The following is a 21,172-nucleotide window of genomic DNA, read 5'->3' on the forward strand; positions in this document are numbered from 1 at the left end:
CACCCAGGACAACACAGAGAAACTGTCTTGAAAAACAAAACAAAACAAACAAACAAACAAAAAATCCAAGTGTTATGAAATCAAGTAAAACCTTAAAAAGAAGGATTGAGGGTGAGGAGGGGGCTAGTACATGTGTATGAGTTGGGGGCAGGGGTTGGGTGCATAGATACATCCTGTCAGCACATGTAGAAGCTGGAGTTTGACATCAGGTGTTTTCCTCTGGAGCTCTGCACTTTTGGAAGACAAGGTCTCTAGTTGAAACTACAGCTCCTAGTTTCAGCTGAGCTATCTAACAAGTCCACCCACAAATCTTCCTCTCTACCACCTGCTCCCATCTCCCCAGCACTGGGATGTCAGGGGCACAACACCACACTAAGATTTTTACATAAGTGCTGGGCTTCGAACCCACTCAGGGTTTAAAGTCTCAAATGAACTAGCAACTTCCTACACTCCTTTGGCCTCCCCATGATTGTTAACATTTTATGAATTCACTAGTCTTACAGGTCCTCGATGAAGTTTAACTACGTATGATGTCAACTGTTCAATAGGGTGATTTAATTTAAACACTAGCTCCTCGGTGAACCTTTCCCATGCTTGAAATGGAATCACACAAGGTCTATTATATCAGTTGTCATAGTGTGATCTATACATTCTTAATAACACACAGGACCTTGTAAAGGAGTACACAGAGTTCAAATCAGTGAAAGGAAAGGTTTCTGCTTTTTTCACTCTGACTAGCACTTAAACTGCAGAAATGAGAGAGAGTAAAACTGTTAGTGCAACTTTCAGGGCAGTGAAACAACGTGTGTCAATAATCCATTCGTTGCTACACTATTTTTTAAAGGTTAATTTCACCAAAATTCTTGACTCTTGCAAACACATCTTAACACTGCATGACAAAATATAGTAAAACCCAGGGGATAGATTCATAAGGCATCTCTGCAGATGAACATTTTATCTCAGAGAAATCATCTGTGTTCATCTGAGAGATGAACTAGACACATTTTTCATGGAATATAACTTTCACTTAAAAAACAAAAAAAACAACAACAAAACACAAAAATACTAGGTATCTGGCAAAAATTTTCCCCAAAATTAACAAAATAGGTCTGCAAAACAATTGACATATTTGTTGAACAGAACAAAATTGAAGCTTTCAAGTGAAAATTAAGTCAGGTATATTTCAGGTGGCAGTATGGACAAACATAACCTCGAAATTACACAGTGAAACCCTTGAAAGATCTGCACTGACTCTCGAGAAGCTGTTTTCATTAAGTTCAAACTTAGTATTAAAGAGAAACATTTCCTGTTTAACGGGCAAGGTTCCTGCTGCTCCCGTTTGAAACTGTGTATGTCTGTATGAATGGGTTTCCTTCTCATTTCTCAGTCACAAAAACGGATTATAACAAACTGAATGCAGAAACAGACATGAGCTCTACACAGAGGTTATCTTCTAGCTAAATTATATAATAATCCAAAGTCTGGCATAGTAGCATACACCTGTAATGCCAGCACTTCAGAAGCAGAGGCAGGAAGACTGCTTAAAATTTAAGGCCAGTCTAGGCTACAAAGCCAGATTCATGTCCCAAAAACAAATTAAAAAAACAATTAAAAAGTGCAACGGATTTGTGTGTGTTTGTGTGTGTTTTAGAATAAATGTGTACATAATATAAACCTATATATCTGTGTTTTGTTTTTTGAGACAGGGTCTCTCTACTATGTAGTCCTGACTATCCTTGAACTCACTATATAAACCAGGATATACAGAACTCACAGATCCTTCTGCCTTCCCAGTACTGAGATTAAAGGTATGCTCCACCAAGCTAGGCTATATTTTGTAAAAGAAATGTAAGAGTAATGCCTCTTTTCCCATTATCTTTCATTATTATAAGAGGAAATATACTTGTTTCTCACTTCTTGTTTTATTTAGTTCACAGTATTTGGGAACTAACAATATATTTCTATTAATAGAGAACGTTCTTAGCATGTGTAAGATCCTGGATTTGATTTGTATCATCACACAAAAGTCACCTTTGTTAACATGCAATGTTTTTATTATTTTGATAAATAGTTTTTATTTTTTGTTCTAATTCTTTTTAATGTCTTAGATTTATTTTATGTGTTTGAGTGTTTTACTTGCACAGACATAGACACACACACACACACACACACACACACACCCCACCTGAATGCACGGTGCCCTTGGAGATCAGAAGAGGGCATGAGAGGTGAGAGGAGGGTATAAAATCCCCTGGGACTACAGTAAGAGTTCTGAGCTGAGTGAGTGGTAGGAATTGAACCTGGGCACTCTGGAGAAGTAGCTAGTGCTCTAACTATTGAACCATCTTTCTAGTCCATAAAACTATTTCTGCACTTGAAACTTTATTTTTCATCATGAAAATGATTTGACAATTCTTTTTTAAATATCATTGTTGTAAAAGGTTTATTTTTAACTGTGGCTCACTGAGATCTCTTTTAATTAAACTTTTTTTATACACTCTATTCTGATCATGCTGTTTCCTCTTCTCAATCCCTCCCAAATCTTTCCTATCTCCTTACCCACCCAACCTTATGTTCGTTCTCTTTTTTTTTAAAAAAAAAAAAAAGAGAGAGAGAAGAAAAGGCAAAGAAACCAACAAAACACAAACAAAAATTAAAACAGTCAAAAGACCAACAAATTTTTTAAAAAAATGTCATGTCCATTATTTTTAATGTAAAAATCCTTTGAGAATTCCATCCATTCTTTCATCCATTACATTTACACTTCTCACTACCCCCCAATTCGTCCATTATTTATATAAAAAAACAACACAAGCATACACTGTCCTGGGTGTGTTGTGGTCATGACGAGTGGTTAATGATTTCTGGGTTAACATTATGATCACTGTTAGTTACTGTGTACTAGTAAGTAAACTACAGTCATGTTCATAAAAGCAGCCCCAGTTAAACTCAATGAGTTAACAAAAAGAAGGAGCTTGGCGGGTGGGACCCAGGTAAGAGTGCATACACACATAATGAGGAGTAAATATGATCAAAAGACTTTGCATACATGTATAAAATTACCAAAAAAGTTTTAAAGAAAAACATTATCATCTGTAAACGACTACTGTTTTAAAAATATTTTATGAAAAATTTTGCTTCACATAGTACATTTTCTTCTCAATTTTACACAAACTTATAGTCTCCTTTTAGACTATGATGTGATCTTTTCTCAAATGACTACGATGCTTCATAATGTAGCTCATTATTTTATTTACTAACATGGCCTCACAATGTAGCTCTTGGCTGGCCCCAAACTTGCTACCTCCTAACTCAGCCTCCTACTGCTGGGATTACAGGTGTGCATCACCGTGCCTGGCAATATTCAGATTCCACAAATTACTGCATTAATTAAGCTGTCATATTTATTTAATTCACTATTCAATATTGGATATTAAAGTATAATGTTATTGTTACAATCTTACTGCACTTAACCTTTTCCACTTTAGGACTCAGTCTTAGAACTTACTTAAAATCCAAGCCAATAGTTTTATATTTGATTATTAGTCACTATATATTGATCATTAAAATGATCTAATTGATTTCTAAAATGCTATATACAATTTAATATCAATTAAACGTATTTAAATACTTTCAAATGACTCCAAGTTTTAGCTATTAAATACTACACACAAGATCTGATCACACAGCACATGTGACCTCCTCTCCTTACAAAGTGCACAGCCCCCTCCTCAGTGTCCCGAACACTCTCCACCCTCCCTCCCCCTTTACTTCCTCCTCCTCTTGACCTTCCATCAGCTTGCTTAAGTCTCACTTTGTACTTCCCCCAGAACAGATTCGAGACTTATTTACATCCCTAAGCCAAACTAATTCTAAAGCATGCCTCTAGCATGACATCATCAATAAAAATTCAATCAAACAGAGAAAAGTTTAAAACAGTGTTATTTAAAATAACTTTGATAATGGTAGACTTTCAGACCTAGGTTTAATAAAAATTTTCTAAAGTCTTTCAATTTAATTTCTCTTTACTGTTACAAAAGCTTGGCTTTTAGTAATTATAAAAACGATTTTAAGAAGCAAAGGAATCTTCATTTTTGTTTAAAATGTTCACATCTACGTTTGTAATGTAAACTGAAAAATCAAATATTTAACTTTGTAGTAGTGTCAGAATGAAACATCTGACAACTAACAACAAGGTAAATACTCAAAGTATTAAGGTATTTCCTACAAATTCTTGAAAAGTGTAAGCTCTAATTAAACTGAATACATAAGAACAAGCAGAATGGTTACTTGTACATCAAAGCAACAGTGCCAAACTGTTCCTAGTTAACTGTATTACTTACGTAATAGATGGATCCACTTGTTTGTAAGCATGGGCTGCACAAGACCCACAGTACGTGTATCCTGCATGGCTACAAAGAAAACAGTTTCAAATTTAATCCCCAGGTTCAAAATCAAGAGAGTCTAAAGAAAATAAAACTTTAGAAAAAAATGTTAACAACTGTGATACATAAAACATAATTGAGTATATAGATTAAAAAGCAATGTAGTTAATGATACAACCTCTGGAAGGTAATCGAGAACACACAATTGTTCCATGCCATATCCCATTTCATAAGCGTTTAAAGTATCTTCTAGCTGTTGGTTATGTAGCTCAGCGGTAGAATACCTGCTCAGCATGTGTAAAGTCTTAGGTTTCATCCTCAGCACAAATGGGAGTAGGGGAAATGAGAGCTAGTTTGGTTCACAGTAAGAAAGAATAACATTTGGAGATAGTCAATGTTCAAGGCTTAAGTTGTTAATTTCTAATATTATATAATCTGATCAGATATAATCTGATATTATGATATTATAGTAGACTGAAATCAGCATTCTACTATAATAGTTCCAACCCAAATACCCTGCACTGATCACTCTCTCCATCCTTAGCAGTCAAGAAGCTGACTTGGTTTTTGTGTATTATGGCTCTCGTTCAATTTCACCATCTTTCTCTTTTCACTCTCTGGCTTCAACAGTCAATTTTCTTATCACAGAACAGCTTTGTTCTCTGTTTATTTTTCTTTCTTGACTCATTTTTGCTACAGGAGTCTAAACTCACATTTTTTAGATAATGCTACATCACTGGTGGACAGTATATCCACCATGGGGCAAATGTTTTAACAACTAATTCTAAAGAAAATAAAAACTATGCACATTCATATGTACACAAGCTTTTATACAATGGAGTATCACAATTTATGAATAATGATAAAATATGTAATACTCTATTATAAATTCTATATAGCCTATTGATTTTTAAGTTCTATGATACTATTTGCTGAATTCCTGTAAACAAGCCATGATTGCAGTAATAAAAAATTGAGGACTGGGCATGATAGCATATGTCATGAATCCCAGCACTACAGAGGCAGAAGCAAGCAGATCTCAAGTTAAAGGTCAGCCTGGTTACATGGCGAAATCTAAGCTATCCAGATCCTACCTCACAAAGACCAAAGCAAACAAAACAAAAATGATAAACAAGTCCAGTAGTCTCACACCTGAAACCAATATATCACAAAACATGTCTTCGTGCCTGTTTGCACTGCAGGACTATTCACAAAATCAAACAAAGTAATGGAATCAACCTAAGTGTTCATCAACAGCTAAATCTATAAAGAAAACTAATATACACAAATACATAAACATATTCTACCTTAACAGACAAAAGGAACAAGGGCTAGGAGATAGCTCAGTGGGTAAAGCTCATGTGTCAAACTGTAATGCCTTGAATACCAATGCCCAGAGCCCTTGCAAAGCCGATACAGTAGCACACACAATCCCAATTATCCACAAGCAAGTCTGGAGGTTGATACAGAAGAATCCCAGGAGCCCAGAACAGCTGGTCAAGTATAAACAACAGCATATAAAAAAGACCCGTCTCAAACAGGCCAAGATCACACCCATAGAAACAGCCTGTAGACATGCTGTGAGATGGTTTCTTTGTTAATGACTGACATGGGAGGGTCTCTAGGTTGTATAAGAAAGCAAGCTGGTAAACAGCATTCATGAACTCTACACTTTAGCCCCTGTTTTGAGTTCCTGTCCTGACTTTGTTCAGTAATGGGCTTTGATCTAGAAGTGCAAGACAAAATAAACCTTTTCCTCCCCAAATTGTTTTTGGTCACTGTTTTATGATAGCAACAGAAAAAATAAAACTAGGATACCATCCCACAACACACACAGAATTTTGTAAAACCACAGAACTCAAAGACTGTAGAAGCATAGTTATGGGGAAACAATAGTAAGAATGCCAAGGCCTCAGTCAAAGGATTCTGTGGTAAATATAGCAACAGTTGAAGACTATGTGTTTCAGTTTCACTTAAGGCTAGATATTCAATGTTACCACTACAGATGTCAAACTTTAAGTGATGGATGGATGGATGAATGAATGGCTTGTTCATCTCACGTTACATTCAAAATTGTCAACTTAGAACTTCAAAATGAGTGGAATAAAGAAAACATATGCATGAATCTCAGTTGTTACCAAAAATTTTGCTAATTTTGATGATCAGATAATAGTTTTCCCATATTAAAAAATAATTGCTGTGGACTAGAAATGTAGCTTGGTGGTTAAGAGAGCTTGTTGCTCTTCTAGGTCTGGAGTCTGGTTCCTAGCACCCACATGGTGGCTCACAACCACCTGTAACTCCAGTTACAGGGGATCCAAGATGCTCTTCTGACCTCTGAGAACATGGGTTTGATCCCAGTAACACTTTTAAAAGATGACGTAAAATAAAATAACTAAAAAGTCTACAAAAAGGTATTAATTACTATTCTATAAAATAAAGTTCAAGGGATCGAGAAACTTTCATGCTACCGTTTAAGTGGTAGGTAGAGTCTGATATCAAGTCATAAATATAGTATCTATTTTACAGAGTATTCGGCACATAAAATGCTTAGCAGTATAATACTTACATACCAAACATTAACCTAAGTGTTCAGTGTTCTCTCTCTCCCTCCTTCCCTCCCTCCCTCCTTCCCTCCCTCTCTCCCTCCCTCCCTCCCTCTCTCTGTGTGTTTGTGTTTTGTGTGAATTGGTGTTACATGTATGTGTATATATACATGTGCATGTAAAGGCCAGAGGTCAAGCATCTACCTCAACCAATCCACATTTTTTTAAAGATGTATTTGTTCATTTTATGTTGTGTATGCTCACAAAGGCCGGAAAAGGGCATTGCATCCCCTGGAAGTAGAATCAGAGGCAAATGTAAGGTGCCCAACCCAGGTGAGGAGCACTAAATTCAGCAAGAGAAGTAAACAATCCTAAAACCAAGGTATCTCTCCAGCCCAACATTTAACTTTTAGTGTAATATACTTTCATTTCTATCAATAATAAAGATGATAAAGATTGGCAAAAGACTTCTAAAACTTACGGTGCAATAATGGCTCTAGCAGGTCTTTTCGTAGACTGGACTTGTGAAAGCCAACCTTCTAGCTGGGCATTCAGCTGAGGTCCTATGAAAAGACAAGTAGAAAACAAGAGTCAGCAAAGCACCACATTACAGATAACCAAATGTATTGCACAGTCTTCACTGAACCTATACCTATAACTTATAGGACAATAGAATCATCAGCCTGGATGTTTGAAGTCTCAATTTATTAAGCTGTAGGTCATTACTGAGCCATATGATAGAACTGAATACTGACAAAGGAAATTTTGTTTTTATCCATCTACTTCTTAGAAGTGTCTTCATACAGATCAACAATTTACAATTTGAGGTAACATCTAAACAAAATGCAACAGGAAGCAGAATATTCTAAGTAAAAGAAAAAAAGTGTAATTCAGTGTACTGTGTTTTCACAGCACACAGTTTACTTGGTCACTGAAATGGCATCCATGTAGTTAAAAACTCCCACATTCAGTGATCCACACCCATCCATTCCACTACTTTAGTTCCCCATCAAATTAATAACCAACAACTTCATTACCACAAGAAGTTTAATTTATAATAACTCACTCTCTTCACTCCCTATCTTTATATTTTATATTTTACTAGTCTAAGAATTCACTGACTTAAACAAATCTCAAGACTTTCTCCACATCCTTCAACTGCCTTGTTCACTTCTTGCCTTGCCCAAGGTGAAATTGAACCAAGACTGTAATCATTCTCCTTCATGTGGACTCATTGTTCATTTTTCTCTCATTCCATCAATAGTTTAAAGTCAACTTTTCACTTAACACAGTACTTCTATCTGAACAACTGAATGAAGCTAGCGACATTGTTCACTACACCAGTGTTAGGACTTGAGCAGGAATTCCCCAGAACCATGTTAACAAAGCAGCAGCACAACTTGTCTGTAATCCCAATGCAACCTAGTAAGTAACAACGGGAAGCTGGAAGCTCACAGGTCAGCTAGCAAACAGCAAAAAGAAGAGCCTGTCTCAAACAAGGCACAAAATGAGGACTCATACCAAGGTTTGGCCTGACCTTCACAAACACCAAACACACTGTGGCATAAGCACACCCAACACAATAAACAAATTAAAATAAATAGTAATACTGCATGTGGTTATGTTTAAACTTTTAAATTATTACCAGAGATTTCAGCTCTCCAAAAATGTCAGATCCCTACTCATGTTGAGAAATCTCATCACATTAGTGAATTTGATATTTTAATCAAGAATTGAATCAGACTTTCCTCTTTCACTGTAAACCTCAAAAATCTCCTTCACTTTTTTCCTCATTTCCTTTAGGAAACAATTATACCTTTCACTTATTCAGACAATCATCAGTTAGAAAGCAGCCAATCCTCTGTTTGCCCAGGACTTCCCCATGTTTAGCACTGACAGTCCAGCATCCTAAGAAAAGCTCAAGTTCCTGAGCTAACCTCTCATGGAGCTAACCATTCTCCATTCAGAGACCTACTTTATCCTCCTTCCATTGAGTTTGATTTCTTTTTTTCAACAAACTCCCCTTACTCCTGTTAAAAGCTATAAACACTACAACTACACTGAGTCTTATTATGATTCTCTTAATCAAAAACTCTGCTCTCACAATTGTTTCTAATCTCTTGCATCAACCTTGCCCCTACTGGACTTGACTTTTACCACTAAAATGTTAACATACATGGATTAATTTTTCTTTCTACTAAAAGCCATTTCTCTGACCCACTTTAAAGCAACTATGGCTACCCTTATTCCCTTTCCATTATCTATACATTCCCTCTTTTTAATTTTTCTTATTAGATATGCTCATTTTCTTTAAGGTGTGTTTTGTCTGCACATAGGTATATATACAGCACATGAATGTTTGGGGCCTGCAGAGGTAAGAAAAAGACATGGATTCCCTTGAATTGGAGTTACAGATGGTTGTGAGCCACCATGGAAGTGCTAGGAACCCAGGTCCTCTTCAAGAGGAGAAAGTGCTCTTAACCTCAGAACCATCTCCCCAGTCTTTTTAAACTTTGAAAAGACCAGTCTTGCATGTACTAGATCTGAATTCTGGATTAGGCAATAACAACAAAATAACTGAGTTTTCTTCCCAGGCACAAGTTACTGATATTATTCAGAGAACTACTGCCATCAGTTTTTAAAAAGGCAAATCAATTTCAACACCAACCCCATTATACTGCATTATGCTGTTCTTTTCAAGTATCTTGTGTTAAGATTTTTAGATGTCCTACATTAAACCTTGTAAATTAACAGGACATGGCTCGTTTTCCTTTTACAGAATCCTAATTCTTCTTCCTGAAATAGTCCAGAGATGGTCCACACACAAATATTACCTGACTTTTTCACTTAAGAAAAATTTATGGATGTTGCCAGATACCCAGAGGTCAGCATGACCTCTAGGGATGATGCTAAAAATTAACAAGCTCCATAGCATGGCAGTGGTGGCGCACGCCTTTAGTCCCAGCACTTGGGAGGCAGAGGCAGGCAGATTTCTGAGTTTGAGGCTACAGAGTCTACAGAGTCTACAGAGTGAGTTCCAGGACAGCCAGGGCTCCAGAGAGAAACCCTGTCTCAAAAAACAAAAACAAAAAAAAATTAACAAGCTCTCCAGGTGACTCTAATAAGACACTGAAATGTGACGCATTCTGCCAAGGAGTTTATTTCCACAAGCTATAATGATTTCTCCTAAGATACCTGGATGATTTATGGCTGAAATTTTTATCATAAATCATAAATTAGATCTATAGATTAACAATAAGTGAGCACATCAACTTTACCTCCAGTCTACTTTAAGTCTGAAGTGACAGATATACTTCTTAAGATTTACACATCCACTTATTCTTCTTCTCCCATTCTAAGACAGAGTCTCACTATATAGCCCTGGCTGGCCTGTTTAAAAAAAAAAAAAAAGCAAAATAATAGTAAGAAGAAACAGGAAGAGGAAGAAAAAAGGAAGAGGGAAGAGAAGGAGGAGACAACGGAGCATGGTCCAGGAATGGAGTGCTGTGAGAATTCTGAGTGCTTGTGAAAACACTCCAACAAAACAAGTCTTGTGACCTCAGTTTCTTCAAAACAAGAAATTGTTCTTCGAATGTGTTTTTGTGTTCCTCCAAGATGTAGCAGATAGGAGTGAGTTTCCTTCAGATTTCTCATTATTACTTGCTGCTGCTATTCAGTTAAATGTTTAAACTACCCTTTATATGCCTCTATGGAAAAACATGTTTTGCTACATGCAGCTTGTCCTTGTGATTATACACAGCTTGAACTCATGAGAACTTTACTCAGGTGGTTTTTCTTAACCCTCAGAGTATTAATTACCTGATGCTTTGAATAAAGTTGGCTATTGCATGAGACTTTAGTCTGTCCTCATTTATTGGCTCCATTCTCCCTGGTACCAACACCTCTAGAGTGCTGACAGAAGACTAGTTAAATAATGATAACTAGTTAAATAAACTCGTTAGGTAAGCAATGATGTTGCAGATATTACCTATGCGAAGTTTGTTCTAAGATGAAGACTTTGGGACTGGAGTGAGGGCTGATCAGTTAAGAGCACTGGCTGCTCTTCCAAGGACCTGGATTTGGTTCCTAATACCCATAAAAAAGCTAAAAACTGTCATACCAGTCCCAAGAGACTCAACATTTCTTCCAGTTTCATGGTACTGCACTCACGTGGTACACAGGCACACATACAGGCAAAACAGCCATACCATACTACGAAATAAAAAGTAAATTTTTAAAAAGACATAAAGACTGATTTTAGACAAAATAAATTATAGTACATAATGCTCAGGTGGTAAAGAGTAAAAATCTTTGGGGCAGGAAAAATTGAGAACAAATCATAGATTTTCGAGTCATTTAAAATGGTCAAGAGGGCTGGTGAAATGGTTCAGTGGTTAAAAGCACTGACTGCTCTTCCAGAGGTCTGAGTTCAAATCCCAGCAACCACATGGTGGCTCACAACCATCTGTAATGGGATCTGATCCCCTCTTACGGGGTGTTTGAAGACAGCTACGGTGTATGAACATGTAATAAATAAATAAAACCTTTAAAAAAAAAAAAAACGGTCAAGAATCCCGACAGTGGTGGCGCACGCCTTTAATCCCAGCATTTGGGAGGCAGAGGCAGGCGATTTCTGAGTTTGAGGCCAGCCTGGTCTACAGGACAGCCAGAGCTATACAGAGAAACACTGTCTTGAAAAAAAAAACCTCAAATGGTAGAGTGGTCAATGGACAAATGTTGGCAGCAAATGTTAAAATAGATCAAGAAACTGTACACGGTAGCATGTGTCTACAATCCTATCACAAAGAAGCCTAAGCAAAATCATTGTGGATTCAAGGCCAGCTTAAAGGACATAGAAAAACACTGCTTCAGAGAGGAGGGGAGGGGAGGAAGGGAGGGAGAGAAACCAAAGTGTGTAAGATCAAACACTTGGACACAGAAGCAAGAGGTGCCAATGAAGGAAGGAAAATAACATAGGAGACTTGGGCAAGAGAAAGGAAGTCCAGATAACTTTATTAAAAGCCTTATAAAATTAGTATATAGGGGAAAAAAGTAGGCAACGAGCCAAGCTGTAAAGCAACCTCATACAGAAACAATAACTGGAACTGCCCAATGGTAAACTTGAGAGGCACACCAGTGTCCAGGGGTCCCAGCTCAGCTACAAATAAACGTGTGGCTATGCTCAATTCTTTGTTGATGAACAAAAGGACCTGGACTCCTCTAGAATGTGTACCTGGATTATCAGGTGGTGTAAACAAATAAAAAACACAGCAATTCAGGAGAGAGAGGAAAAAATAATGCAGTTTTAGATTTAGATTATTTGCTGTTTCTTTTTTTTTTTTAAATATTTATTTATTTATTTTATTGACGAGTACACTGTAGCTGTCTTCAGACACACCAGAAGAGGGCATCCAATCTCATTACAGATGGTTGTGAGCCACCATGTGGTTGCTGGGATTTGAACTCAGGACCTCTGGAAGAGCAGTCAGTGCTCTTAACCGCTGAGCCATCTCTCCAGCCCTTATTTGCTGTTTCTATAGATATAATTTTCTTGACCATTTTATTCATACTTGGAAGTGGGAACTACTTAATAAAATACACTGTCCATTCCTATTCAAATTCTTTTAAGAAAAGGGATTGTCCTAAATAAGGTAAACACACGTGACAAGTCTATAGCTACCACCATATTTAATGGAGACGCCCTAAATTCTAGTATTCTAAGATCAAACAAGGATGCTTGCTCAACACCTCAGCTCATCTATTCACTTGTGAGCAAATGCATCTGTTTAGAGATTTAAAAAAAGTTCATTTTTTAATGATAAGCAGTTTGTACAATTTTCTCTACAAATTCACTTTAAGTACATATTACAGGCTAACAATCCTATAGTTAGCTCTACAGTACTCAAACCAGTATTTCATGCTAAGGAATGCATAATTAAAAACACCAGCATTTGGTTTTGGTAGCAGTTTTCATCTGTGGACATCAAAGCAACTTTTAAACATATTAATTATGGCCTTTCTAAACTATCCTGTTTACTATTAGCAGAATGCAAGCATGAACATGATTCTACTATACCAAAATCCCTGAATACTATATAGTTAGTAAAACTATTAAATCATTACTAGTGGGCTGGAGATGGCTCAGTTATTAGAACTTGTTTGCTCTTGCCAACACCAATACACATAAAATAAACCTAAAAAAAAAAGATTACAACCAGTATTAATTTTAAGTTCTTTATTTTTATACTTTTTGAGTTTCTTGTTTGTTCTTTTTGCTTTTTGTTTTTGTCTGTTTATTCCCTTGGCTGTCCTGGAACTTGCTCTGTAAGACCAGGATGGTGTCATCCACCTGCCCCTGCCTCCTAGTGCTGAGATCAAAGGGTACACTCCCACCACCCAGCCCTATCTTCATACTGCTAATACAACAATTTCTGGTGTTCATTTTCCTGCAAATAAAGAAAGACACTAGGGATAGGCAATTTGACTCCTTAATTAGTAGCTGCTGTATTCTCCTTTGCTACCCTGTCTTGGAAAAAAAAAAAAGACTATCAGACTAACAGCCAGCTGAAGTACTCTTTTGCCAGCACCAGCCATCCTGAACATCCTATGGATATCTTGAGACAACTATGCAAACACTGCAGCTGACTGCCTTGGCTCCTGAAGACACAGCCCCAGCCAAAATTGTGTGAAACAGTTTGCACCAAATTTTTCCTTTCACAGTCCTGAGTGAAATCTAAATGACCTTGAAATCATTTCCACTTTGGCCAAAGGGAAGCACTTTTCCCTCATAGAGGTGACTGGTCCAACTCAGTGACTATGATGAGTACTAAGAGATGATGTTAAAAATTAGCTCAAACAAGTGGATGTGCTGACTCAAAACAAACGGCTATGATGGGTCCAAAGGGGGCTTCTGGGGCTATATAAAGCTGGTCAGGCTCACCGAGTGAGCCAGCTGGGAGACACTCTCCTGTGTTGCTTCTCCTAAAACTGCAGCATTAGGCACAATAAATGGTCTTTCTTGCCTACTTTCAGTAATGTGGCTGAACTGGTCATCTGTAGGAGGTGGGAGAGGGAGAACAGAGGTGGCAGTGGCAGCAGCTGCAGGAATAGCAGGGAGCAGAAATAGCAGAATGGCAGTGGAAGCCTCTTCATCTGTCAGACTTTCAGTTGTACTGCTTAAACAGGTCAAGAAGCAACTGTAGTCTTGCATAGTGGCAGTCCTGGAGTGTGCTCTTGACATCTGGGCATCTTGGTCCCAAATGGCCCAGCTCACCCCCCAGGCCTGAATTCATATGCGAACTCACTCCCAAGTATCCCAGCATGCAACAGAGTGGGAGCAGGGGAACACCATGGAAACACAGCTGCCTGACAACTTTAGAAGTAACTGAACAAACAGTTCAAATGGACAAGAAAGGAAGAAGAGGAGCAGAAAGAGAGAACATCCGTGACAAGAGAAAGTGGATCATAAGGATAAAAGGTGTGCAGAAGTAAGGAACAGATACTTCAGGTGAGCAGATTTCCAGAGCTGTAATAAGTCTTCATTGCCCATGCTGAGGCGTTGTACCAACAACCACTGAAGAGTTAAGGCCTACACAGAGACTGTAACATTTATAGGGCTAAGGATTTCAATACCCAGAAACTGGAGGACTAGAACCCTAAAAGGGTACCTTCTTGCTTCTGCTACCTTACTGGCAAAGCTTGCAGTTGCTAAACACCAATGCAAAAAAAGCTGCTTAGAGACCAGCATTTGAAGAGTTTCCCCCTTTCCTACACACAACTTCTATCTGGACAGAACAAAATATTCCTCAGCCAGCTACTGGTGACGACTTCCTTATGAAAAGGAAGACTAGTAATATAGATAATGTCTGTGTTCAGAATACACAAGAACCTGGATTCAATTCCCCAGCACCAGAAAATTCAACAATTAAGCACAATCATAACTAAGTACTCAGGTATGAATGCTCAAACTTGTAACATTAGTACTTAAAAGCTGACACAGGAAGAGTGCCCCAAAAGCAAGGTCAGCCTGGAGTATGAACAAGACAACAAAACTACAGGGGGCTGGGACAGTAAAATCTCAAAACAAAGGGCTGGAGAGTGAGTGGTTAAGAGTGCTTGCTCTTCCTACAGACAACTAGAGCTGAGTTCTCAGCACCCAGGTTCATGGCTCACACCCACCAGAAGATCCAATGTCCTCTCCTGGCCTCTACAAGCACCAACATTCATATGCACATACCCTTACACAGACACATACTTGAAAATAAGTTATCCTTTTAAATCTTCTCAATTTAAACTTCATTAACTGTCACACAGAAAAATTGAAAAAAGGTCCAATCTTTTTTTAATTCTATTAAGTAAAAAGTAGGCTATTGCACAAAGCATCAAATACAAAAACAAGCACAGTACTTTTTTTTTTCCAACTAATTTCCATAGCTCTGGCATTCAGTTCAAACCTGCAAAGTGGAGTGGGGAAGACTACAAAGCCACAGGGAAAAGAGAGGCAAACTATAAGATCTCTAGGAGGCTAATGCAATCAAAAACCACCCAAAGTGCCTGGGACCAGGTCTAACAAGACTACTGCTACTCTTACCATGAACATATGCCATGGCATATCTAGAAAACTTCACAGTAGAGAAATGAGAGTAATTCCTATTCTTGGGAAAACTTCTACCTTTTCCTAGAATTCCACACACCACAATTCTCATTAACCCTAAGTAAATGCACAACCCCATTTAGGCCTTATCTATAATGAGCTAAAACAATTCCAAGGATGAAACTCTCTAGTCAAGGTCTCTCACCAACAAAGAAACAAGAATTTCAATACAATTAACAACTGCTTACAGCCTTACTCCCTTTTCAGCTACAAAACTTTAATGTCTAACTTACAGGCAAAGGAATACACACATCCCTGTATAACCCTAGTAGCCTTTGGTTTCACTGTATCATATTATAATTTTCTTATGGCATCTCCAGAGCCACCTTTTAAACCTGTTTTTAAAAAGGAAAAAGAGGCCAGTGAGATGATTCTGTAGGGAAAGGTTCATGTCATCAAGCCTCATAACGTAATCCACGCCTTAGGACCCATGTGGTTAAAAAGAGAATCAACTTCTACAAGATGTCCTCTGACCTCTAAATACACACCATGGCATGCAAAAACCCACACATATACACATACACATAAACAAATGTCATTTTAAAGATGGAATGGGCCGGGAGGTGGTGGCGGCGCACGCCTTTAATCCCAGCACTTGGGAGGCAGAGGCAGGTGGATTTCTGAGTTCGAGGCCACCCTGGTCTACAGAGTGAGTTCCAGGACAGCCAGGGCTACACAGAGAAACCCTGTCTCAAAAAACCAAAAAGATGGAATGGAAGATAGACTATGATTTCTCCACTGAGATTGGACCAAAGGGAGCCTACAAAACAGGCTGGAAAGACGTCTCAGTGGTTTAAAGCATTTTCTATTCTTGCAGAGGGCCTGGGTTCAGTTCCTAGCAACCAGAGCTGATAGCTTACAGCCAGTAAATCCAGTTACAGAGGATCCAATGCCCTCTTCAGGCCTCTGTGGGAACTGCACACATAATAAACTTAAATATATACAAGCAAAATACTCATAACATTTTTATGATTAAAATAATAATAATAATAATAATAACCAGTCTCAATAAAGACTGTACTTTAGTCTCCATCCAGTTCCTGCCTAAGGCCCTTAAAAGGCCACTGGGGGGAGCAGCACATTGGCATTCTTCTCTTGGAACTTCTCCCAGAATGAGGATTTCTTTCTCCTTTTTCCTGAATAAATCTACATTGCTCAGCTCACTCCTTGTCCAAATTCTTCTTGACCATGACTTGAATTTGGAAGCTCAGGGTGGTTTGGGTGATCACCAAGCACTCTAGCTCCCCATGTTAAGCTAAAAGGCCTGTCATTCTTAGATAGATAGATAGATAGATAGATAGATAGATAGATAGATAGATAGATCTATTTCCCGATTCTGTCTTAGGAAGTATAGTCACATTTAGTGTATCTTTCTGAGCACCTCTTTCTCCTTAACCATCATACATAAGACCATATCTTAGAATCTTTTAATAAAATCTCCAACTCTATTTCATTATACTGACGAGTCCTGAAATTCTTTTTAGCATTAAAGCCAAAATTCAGTTTTATAAACTGAGGTCTCAAAGTATTAAGGAGCTCCTCAAGCTGAAAAAGGTAACAGCATAGGGTTGTATCTCTGCCTCCTTGTATTTAACAAATTAACAAAAACACATATTTCCTCAAATGTATATAGCTAAAAAAAAAAAAAAATGACAATTATACCATGTTAAACAATGTCAGTCTGATTCTGAACTGGCACACCCACTACATAACAATGACTGTGAGGTAAGCAATCCAGGTTCTAATCCTTGCCTACCAAGCAGATCAAAACTTCGATGTTATAATAAATTATTCTATAATTCATTAAGAGGTAGAATTGTTAAGGTTGATATTGGAGGCAGGGGGCATCCAGTAAAGTTACATTAAGGAAAAATTTTTCCTTCTCATCAAGAAGATAAATCTCTCTAGCCTTAAAGAAGAGCTAACATTCCAAGCTACCGAAAATATGTTAATCCAATGAGACAGTCAATCACCTGACCAGCCCTCAGGAACTAGAATCACTCCTGAAGAGGTAGACTCATCTTCAGCCTGATAAAAAGATGTGCAGAATAATTATAATCTTTAATGAGACACTGTACTTTTCCTTTCCAGAATTTCTGCCCCTTAGTGCAGTTCATGCAAAGCACCACCTTGGCCGAGTTTACCTACCTTTCTAAAATGCAACTCTTCCTTTTTCTTTCTTCTGTCTTCAGTGTGTTTGTTTGTTTGTTTTAATTTTTATTAGTTCCTTGACAATTTTGTAACAATGTGTTTTGATCATATTCACTCCCTATACCACAACTCAATCCAGACTCAACTCTTCTCCCTTCCCCACACATACAACTTTGTGGCTGTGTGGCTGGGGGAGGAGGGTGTGTCTATCTGTCTGTTTTACCTGTGTGTATGTATACAATGTGGACCATGTGCTTGCTATGCCTACCAGAAGAGGATGTCTGATCCCTGGAAATGGAATCACAGTTATGAGTCATCATGCAGGTACTGCGACTAAACCTCAGCCCTCTACAAGAAAGAACATCAGGTGCTGTTAACCACTGAGCCACCATTCCAGCCCAAGATTCTTTTTCTTTTGGATGCTGTCCAGACTCCCAGTAAGTTTTTTTTCTTTTTTCTTTTTTTTTTTTTTGGGGGGGGAGGGTGTTTTGGGCTTCCTTACTCTTACTTTGAAGCTTCCCTTCCTCAGTATGTGGCTAATCTCGGGGAGAGCTGAACTCAAGGCTATGTAGCCTTTTCTCTTCTCTATACACCTCTTCCAGACAGCTGCTGAGATTATAGCTTGCCTATCCTGGTATTTCTCTTTTAAACTCTTATAAAACTGTCCTTAAGCTTCCTTTTGATTTAAATAATGAGATTAAGAATCCAAAGATAGGACCCTGCCTTTCTGGCATCGTCTAGCACCCAGATGGGACTCTAGCTCAGGATTCCCTCCTTTCACTAGGAGTCTGCTTCTCTTCTTGTAACTGGTACTTTGAATAAACTTCAGCATGGCTTGACTTTCAAAAATTCCTGCCTTTTAATTCAATCAGTAGAGAAAATGAAAATTATCCTGCACCTCTAGATAGTATCAACATGAAATTGTAAGTATAAGCTGGGCGGTGGTGGCGCACGCCTTTAATCCCAGCACTTGGGAGTCAGAGGCAGGCGGATTTCTGAGTCCGAGTCTAGCCTGGTCTACAGAGTAAGTTCCAGGACAGCCAGAACTACACAGAGAAACCCTGTCTCGGGGAAAAAAAAGAAAAAGAAAAAGAAAAAGAAATTGTAAGTATTATAATTGTGTATACACATACACATATCTTTTCTAGATAATCCTGTGTCTCTGTTACTAGAACTGTCAAGGGTGACTTAATTGAATCTTTACCACATCCTAATCTTGTTTATCTTAGAAGTCAAAATGCCTTTAGGCAAGTTCTTTTTCAGGTAGACCGGTCACAGCTGCTTAGACTAAATCGAATACCTGAGTAACTGCCAGAACACTTCTAACTTCATTAAAACTCAATCTCCATGTTAAAGAAACAGTGACCCACCATCACAACAGGTGACAGCTGCCAGGGCAACCACTAGGAAAAGGAACAAGAGACAACAAGGAATTGGCAACTGTACCCCTGGACCTTTCCCAACCTTTCCAGGAGAAAAAAATAATAATAATATCCCTGCTGCTTATTAATCTATCCCTCCCCTTCATTTTTCACTCAGCATTCATTATCTTCTCAATCCACAGGAACAGACAAATTGATTCGCAAATATATCTCTCACTTCATGATCAAGAATATAAAACTAATTGCCTACATGACTGGTACCCAGTTATGTTCCTGATTCCACAATCCTAAGAGGGGAATAAAAGGATTCAGTTTGAAAGAAAGCTGTGTTAGAAACTAAGAAATACCAACATGGCAGACAACAGGACATACATAAAGAGCAGGAAGAACTGTCTAAAAGTGAAAAATGACATAAGACCATTACCACTTAAAGATTTCATGAGAATAAAAACCCTGAAATAATCATTCTGATATAAAGGTTTGAAAATTGATTTCATAGTTTTACCATGAAAAGATACCAAGGAATATTTACTGATTTTCAAAATTATTTATGAAACTTTGATTTTTTTTGTAGTTAGTAAAAAATTGTAATTGTGCAGGGCAATGGTGGTGCATGCCTTTAATTCCAACACTTGGGAGGCAGAGACTGTCCAATCTCTGTGCATCTGTGGACAAGAGGATCTAGAGAGTGAGTCTCAGGACAGCCAGAGATACAAAGAGATACCCTGTCTTGAAAAAAAAAAAAGAAAAAAGAAATCATAGTTGCTTGGACAACTCTGACAGGGAATGCACAAATACAAATGAGCCCAGTACATATTTGAACTGGAAGTGACAGCTAATTTTATATATAACTATAGTATCTAGTGTTTGATCAAACATTGTTCACTGTCCAGGAATTGGCTTTGTAGACCAGACTGGCCTGGAACTCAGAGATCCTCCTGCCTCTGCCTGCCTCCCAAGTGCTGGGATTAAAGGCGTGTGCCACATAATAATGGCCACAGGGCTACATAAAGAAACTGTCTCAAAAAGAAAAAGTATCAGCAAGGAAATATATCAAAATCAGCTGTGACATAAACTACTCTTCCCATAACCCCCTTGAGAATCATACCAAAACAAGCCACTGTAATTAATTGAAGGGATATGTAGTAACCTACACAGAGTATGCTGAGAGGGAAGGTGTAGAGAGGAAGATGCAAATAACCATGGGCTAGAGAAATGGCTCAGCAGTTAGAAACACTTAGTGCCTGCTCTGCCCCTTCTTTCCCCATTCACCTCCCCTTTCACCTGTTTATGGCCAGCCTCCCCCTCCCTCCCTTTCTCTGTCTCTACTACCTCAACTCCCCTCTCCATGCCCTAAATAAACGCTATTCTATAAGGGGGCGGGGGAACCACGTTTGGTTCCTAATACCACCATGAGGCAGCTCACTAGCACTATCAGGAACTCCAGCTCAGGGAAAACAACACGTTCACGTGCATCCACCCACACAGAGATACGCACAATTAATTTAAAAATTTTAAATATGTGAAGGGACAAAAAAAGCTGGTAACTACTACAATAGAGTTTTAGTCAGGTATAGTAGAACACACCTTTAATGCTAGCACTTGGGAGGCAGAGGCAGTTCAAGTCCAGCCTCCTCTACACAGTGAGTTCCAGGACAGACAGAACTATGTAGAAGAACCCTGTCTTTAAAAATAAAAAACTCTTTTTTTAAAGAGTTCTAAAAGACTAGGATTGTAGTTCAGTGGTAAAGTGCTTGCCTGTGGGGTGGTATGAATAAGAAATGTCCCCCCATAGACTGGAATACACGAACACTGTCCTCTTATAAACGGTACTGTTTGGGAAGGTTATGGGACACTTAGAAGCTGTAGCCTTGCTAGAGGAAGCACGTGCCTGGGGTGGGCTTTGAGAGTACACGGCCTCACTCTACTTCCTTTCCTTTCTCTCTGCTTCGTATCTAATGCTGAAAACATGACATCTCAGCTTCCTTCTTCTGCTGCAACTTCAAACCCCACCATTATAAGTTCTCCCTCTGGACTTTAAACTAAAATAAATTC

The 21,172-nt window shown here is 38.3% G+C and overlaps 1 protein-coding gene across 2 annotated transcripts in view; it reads right to left on the reverse strand.

The window, feature by feature from the left end:
* Memo1 (mediator of cell motility 1) overlaps positions 1-21,172 on the reverse strand; it is an 84,019-nt gene that overhangs the window by 40,161 nt on the left and 22,686 nt on the right. For both annotated transcript variants that reach the window (XM_028778983.1, XM_028778982.1), the window contains 2 exons: positions 7,413-7,494; positions 4,344-4,412 (listed from right to left, as the gene is read on the reverse strand). In XM_028778983.1, the coding sequence (XP_028634816.1) occupies positions 4,344-4,412; positions 7,413-7,494 (151 nt within the window). The remainder of the gene's footprint in view (positions 1-4,343; positions 4,413-7,412; positions 7,495-21,172) is intronic.

This window comes from Grammomys surdaster, unplaced genomic scaffold (assembly GCF_004785775.1).
Source record: "Grammomys surdaster isolate TR1022 unplaced genomic scaffold, NIH_TR_1.0 343, whole genome shotgun sequence".
NCBI lineage: Eukaryota > Metazoa > Chordata > Mammalia > Rodentia > Muridae > Grammomys > Grammomys surdaster.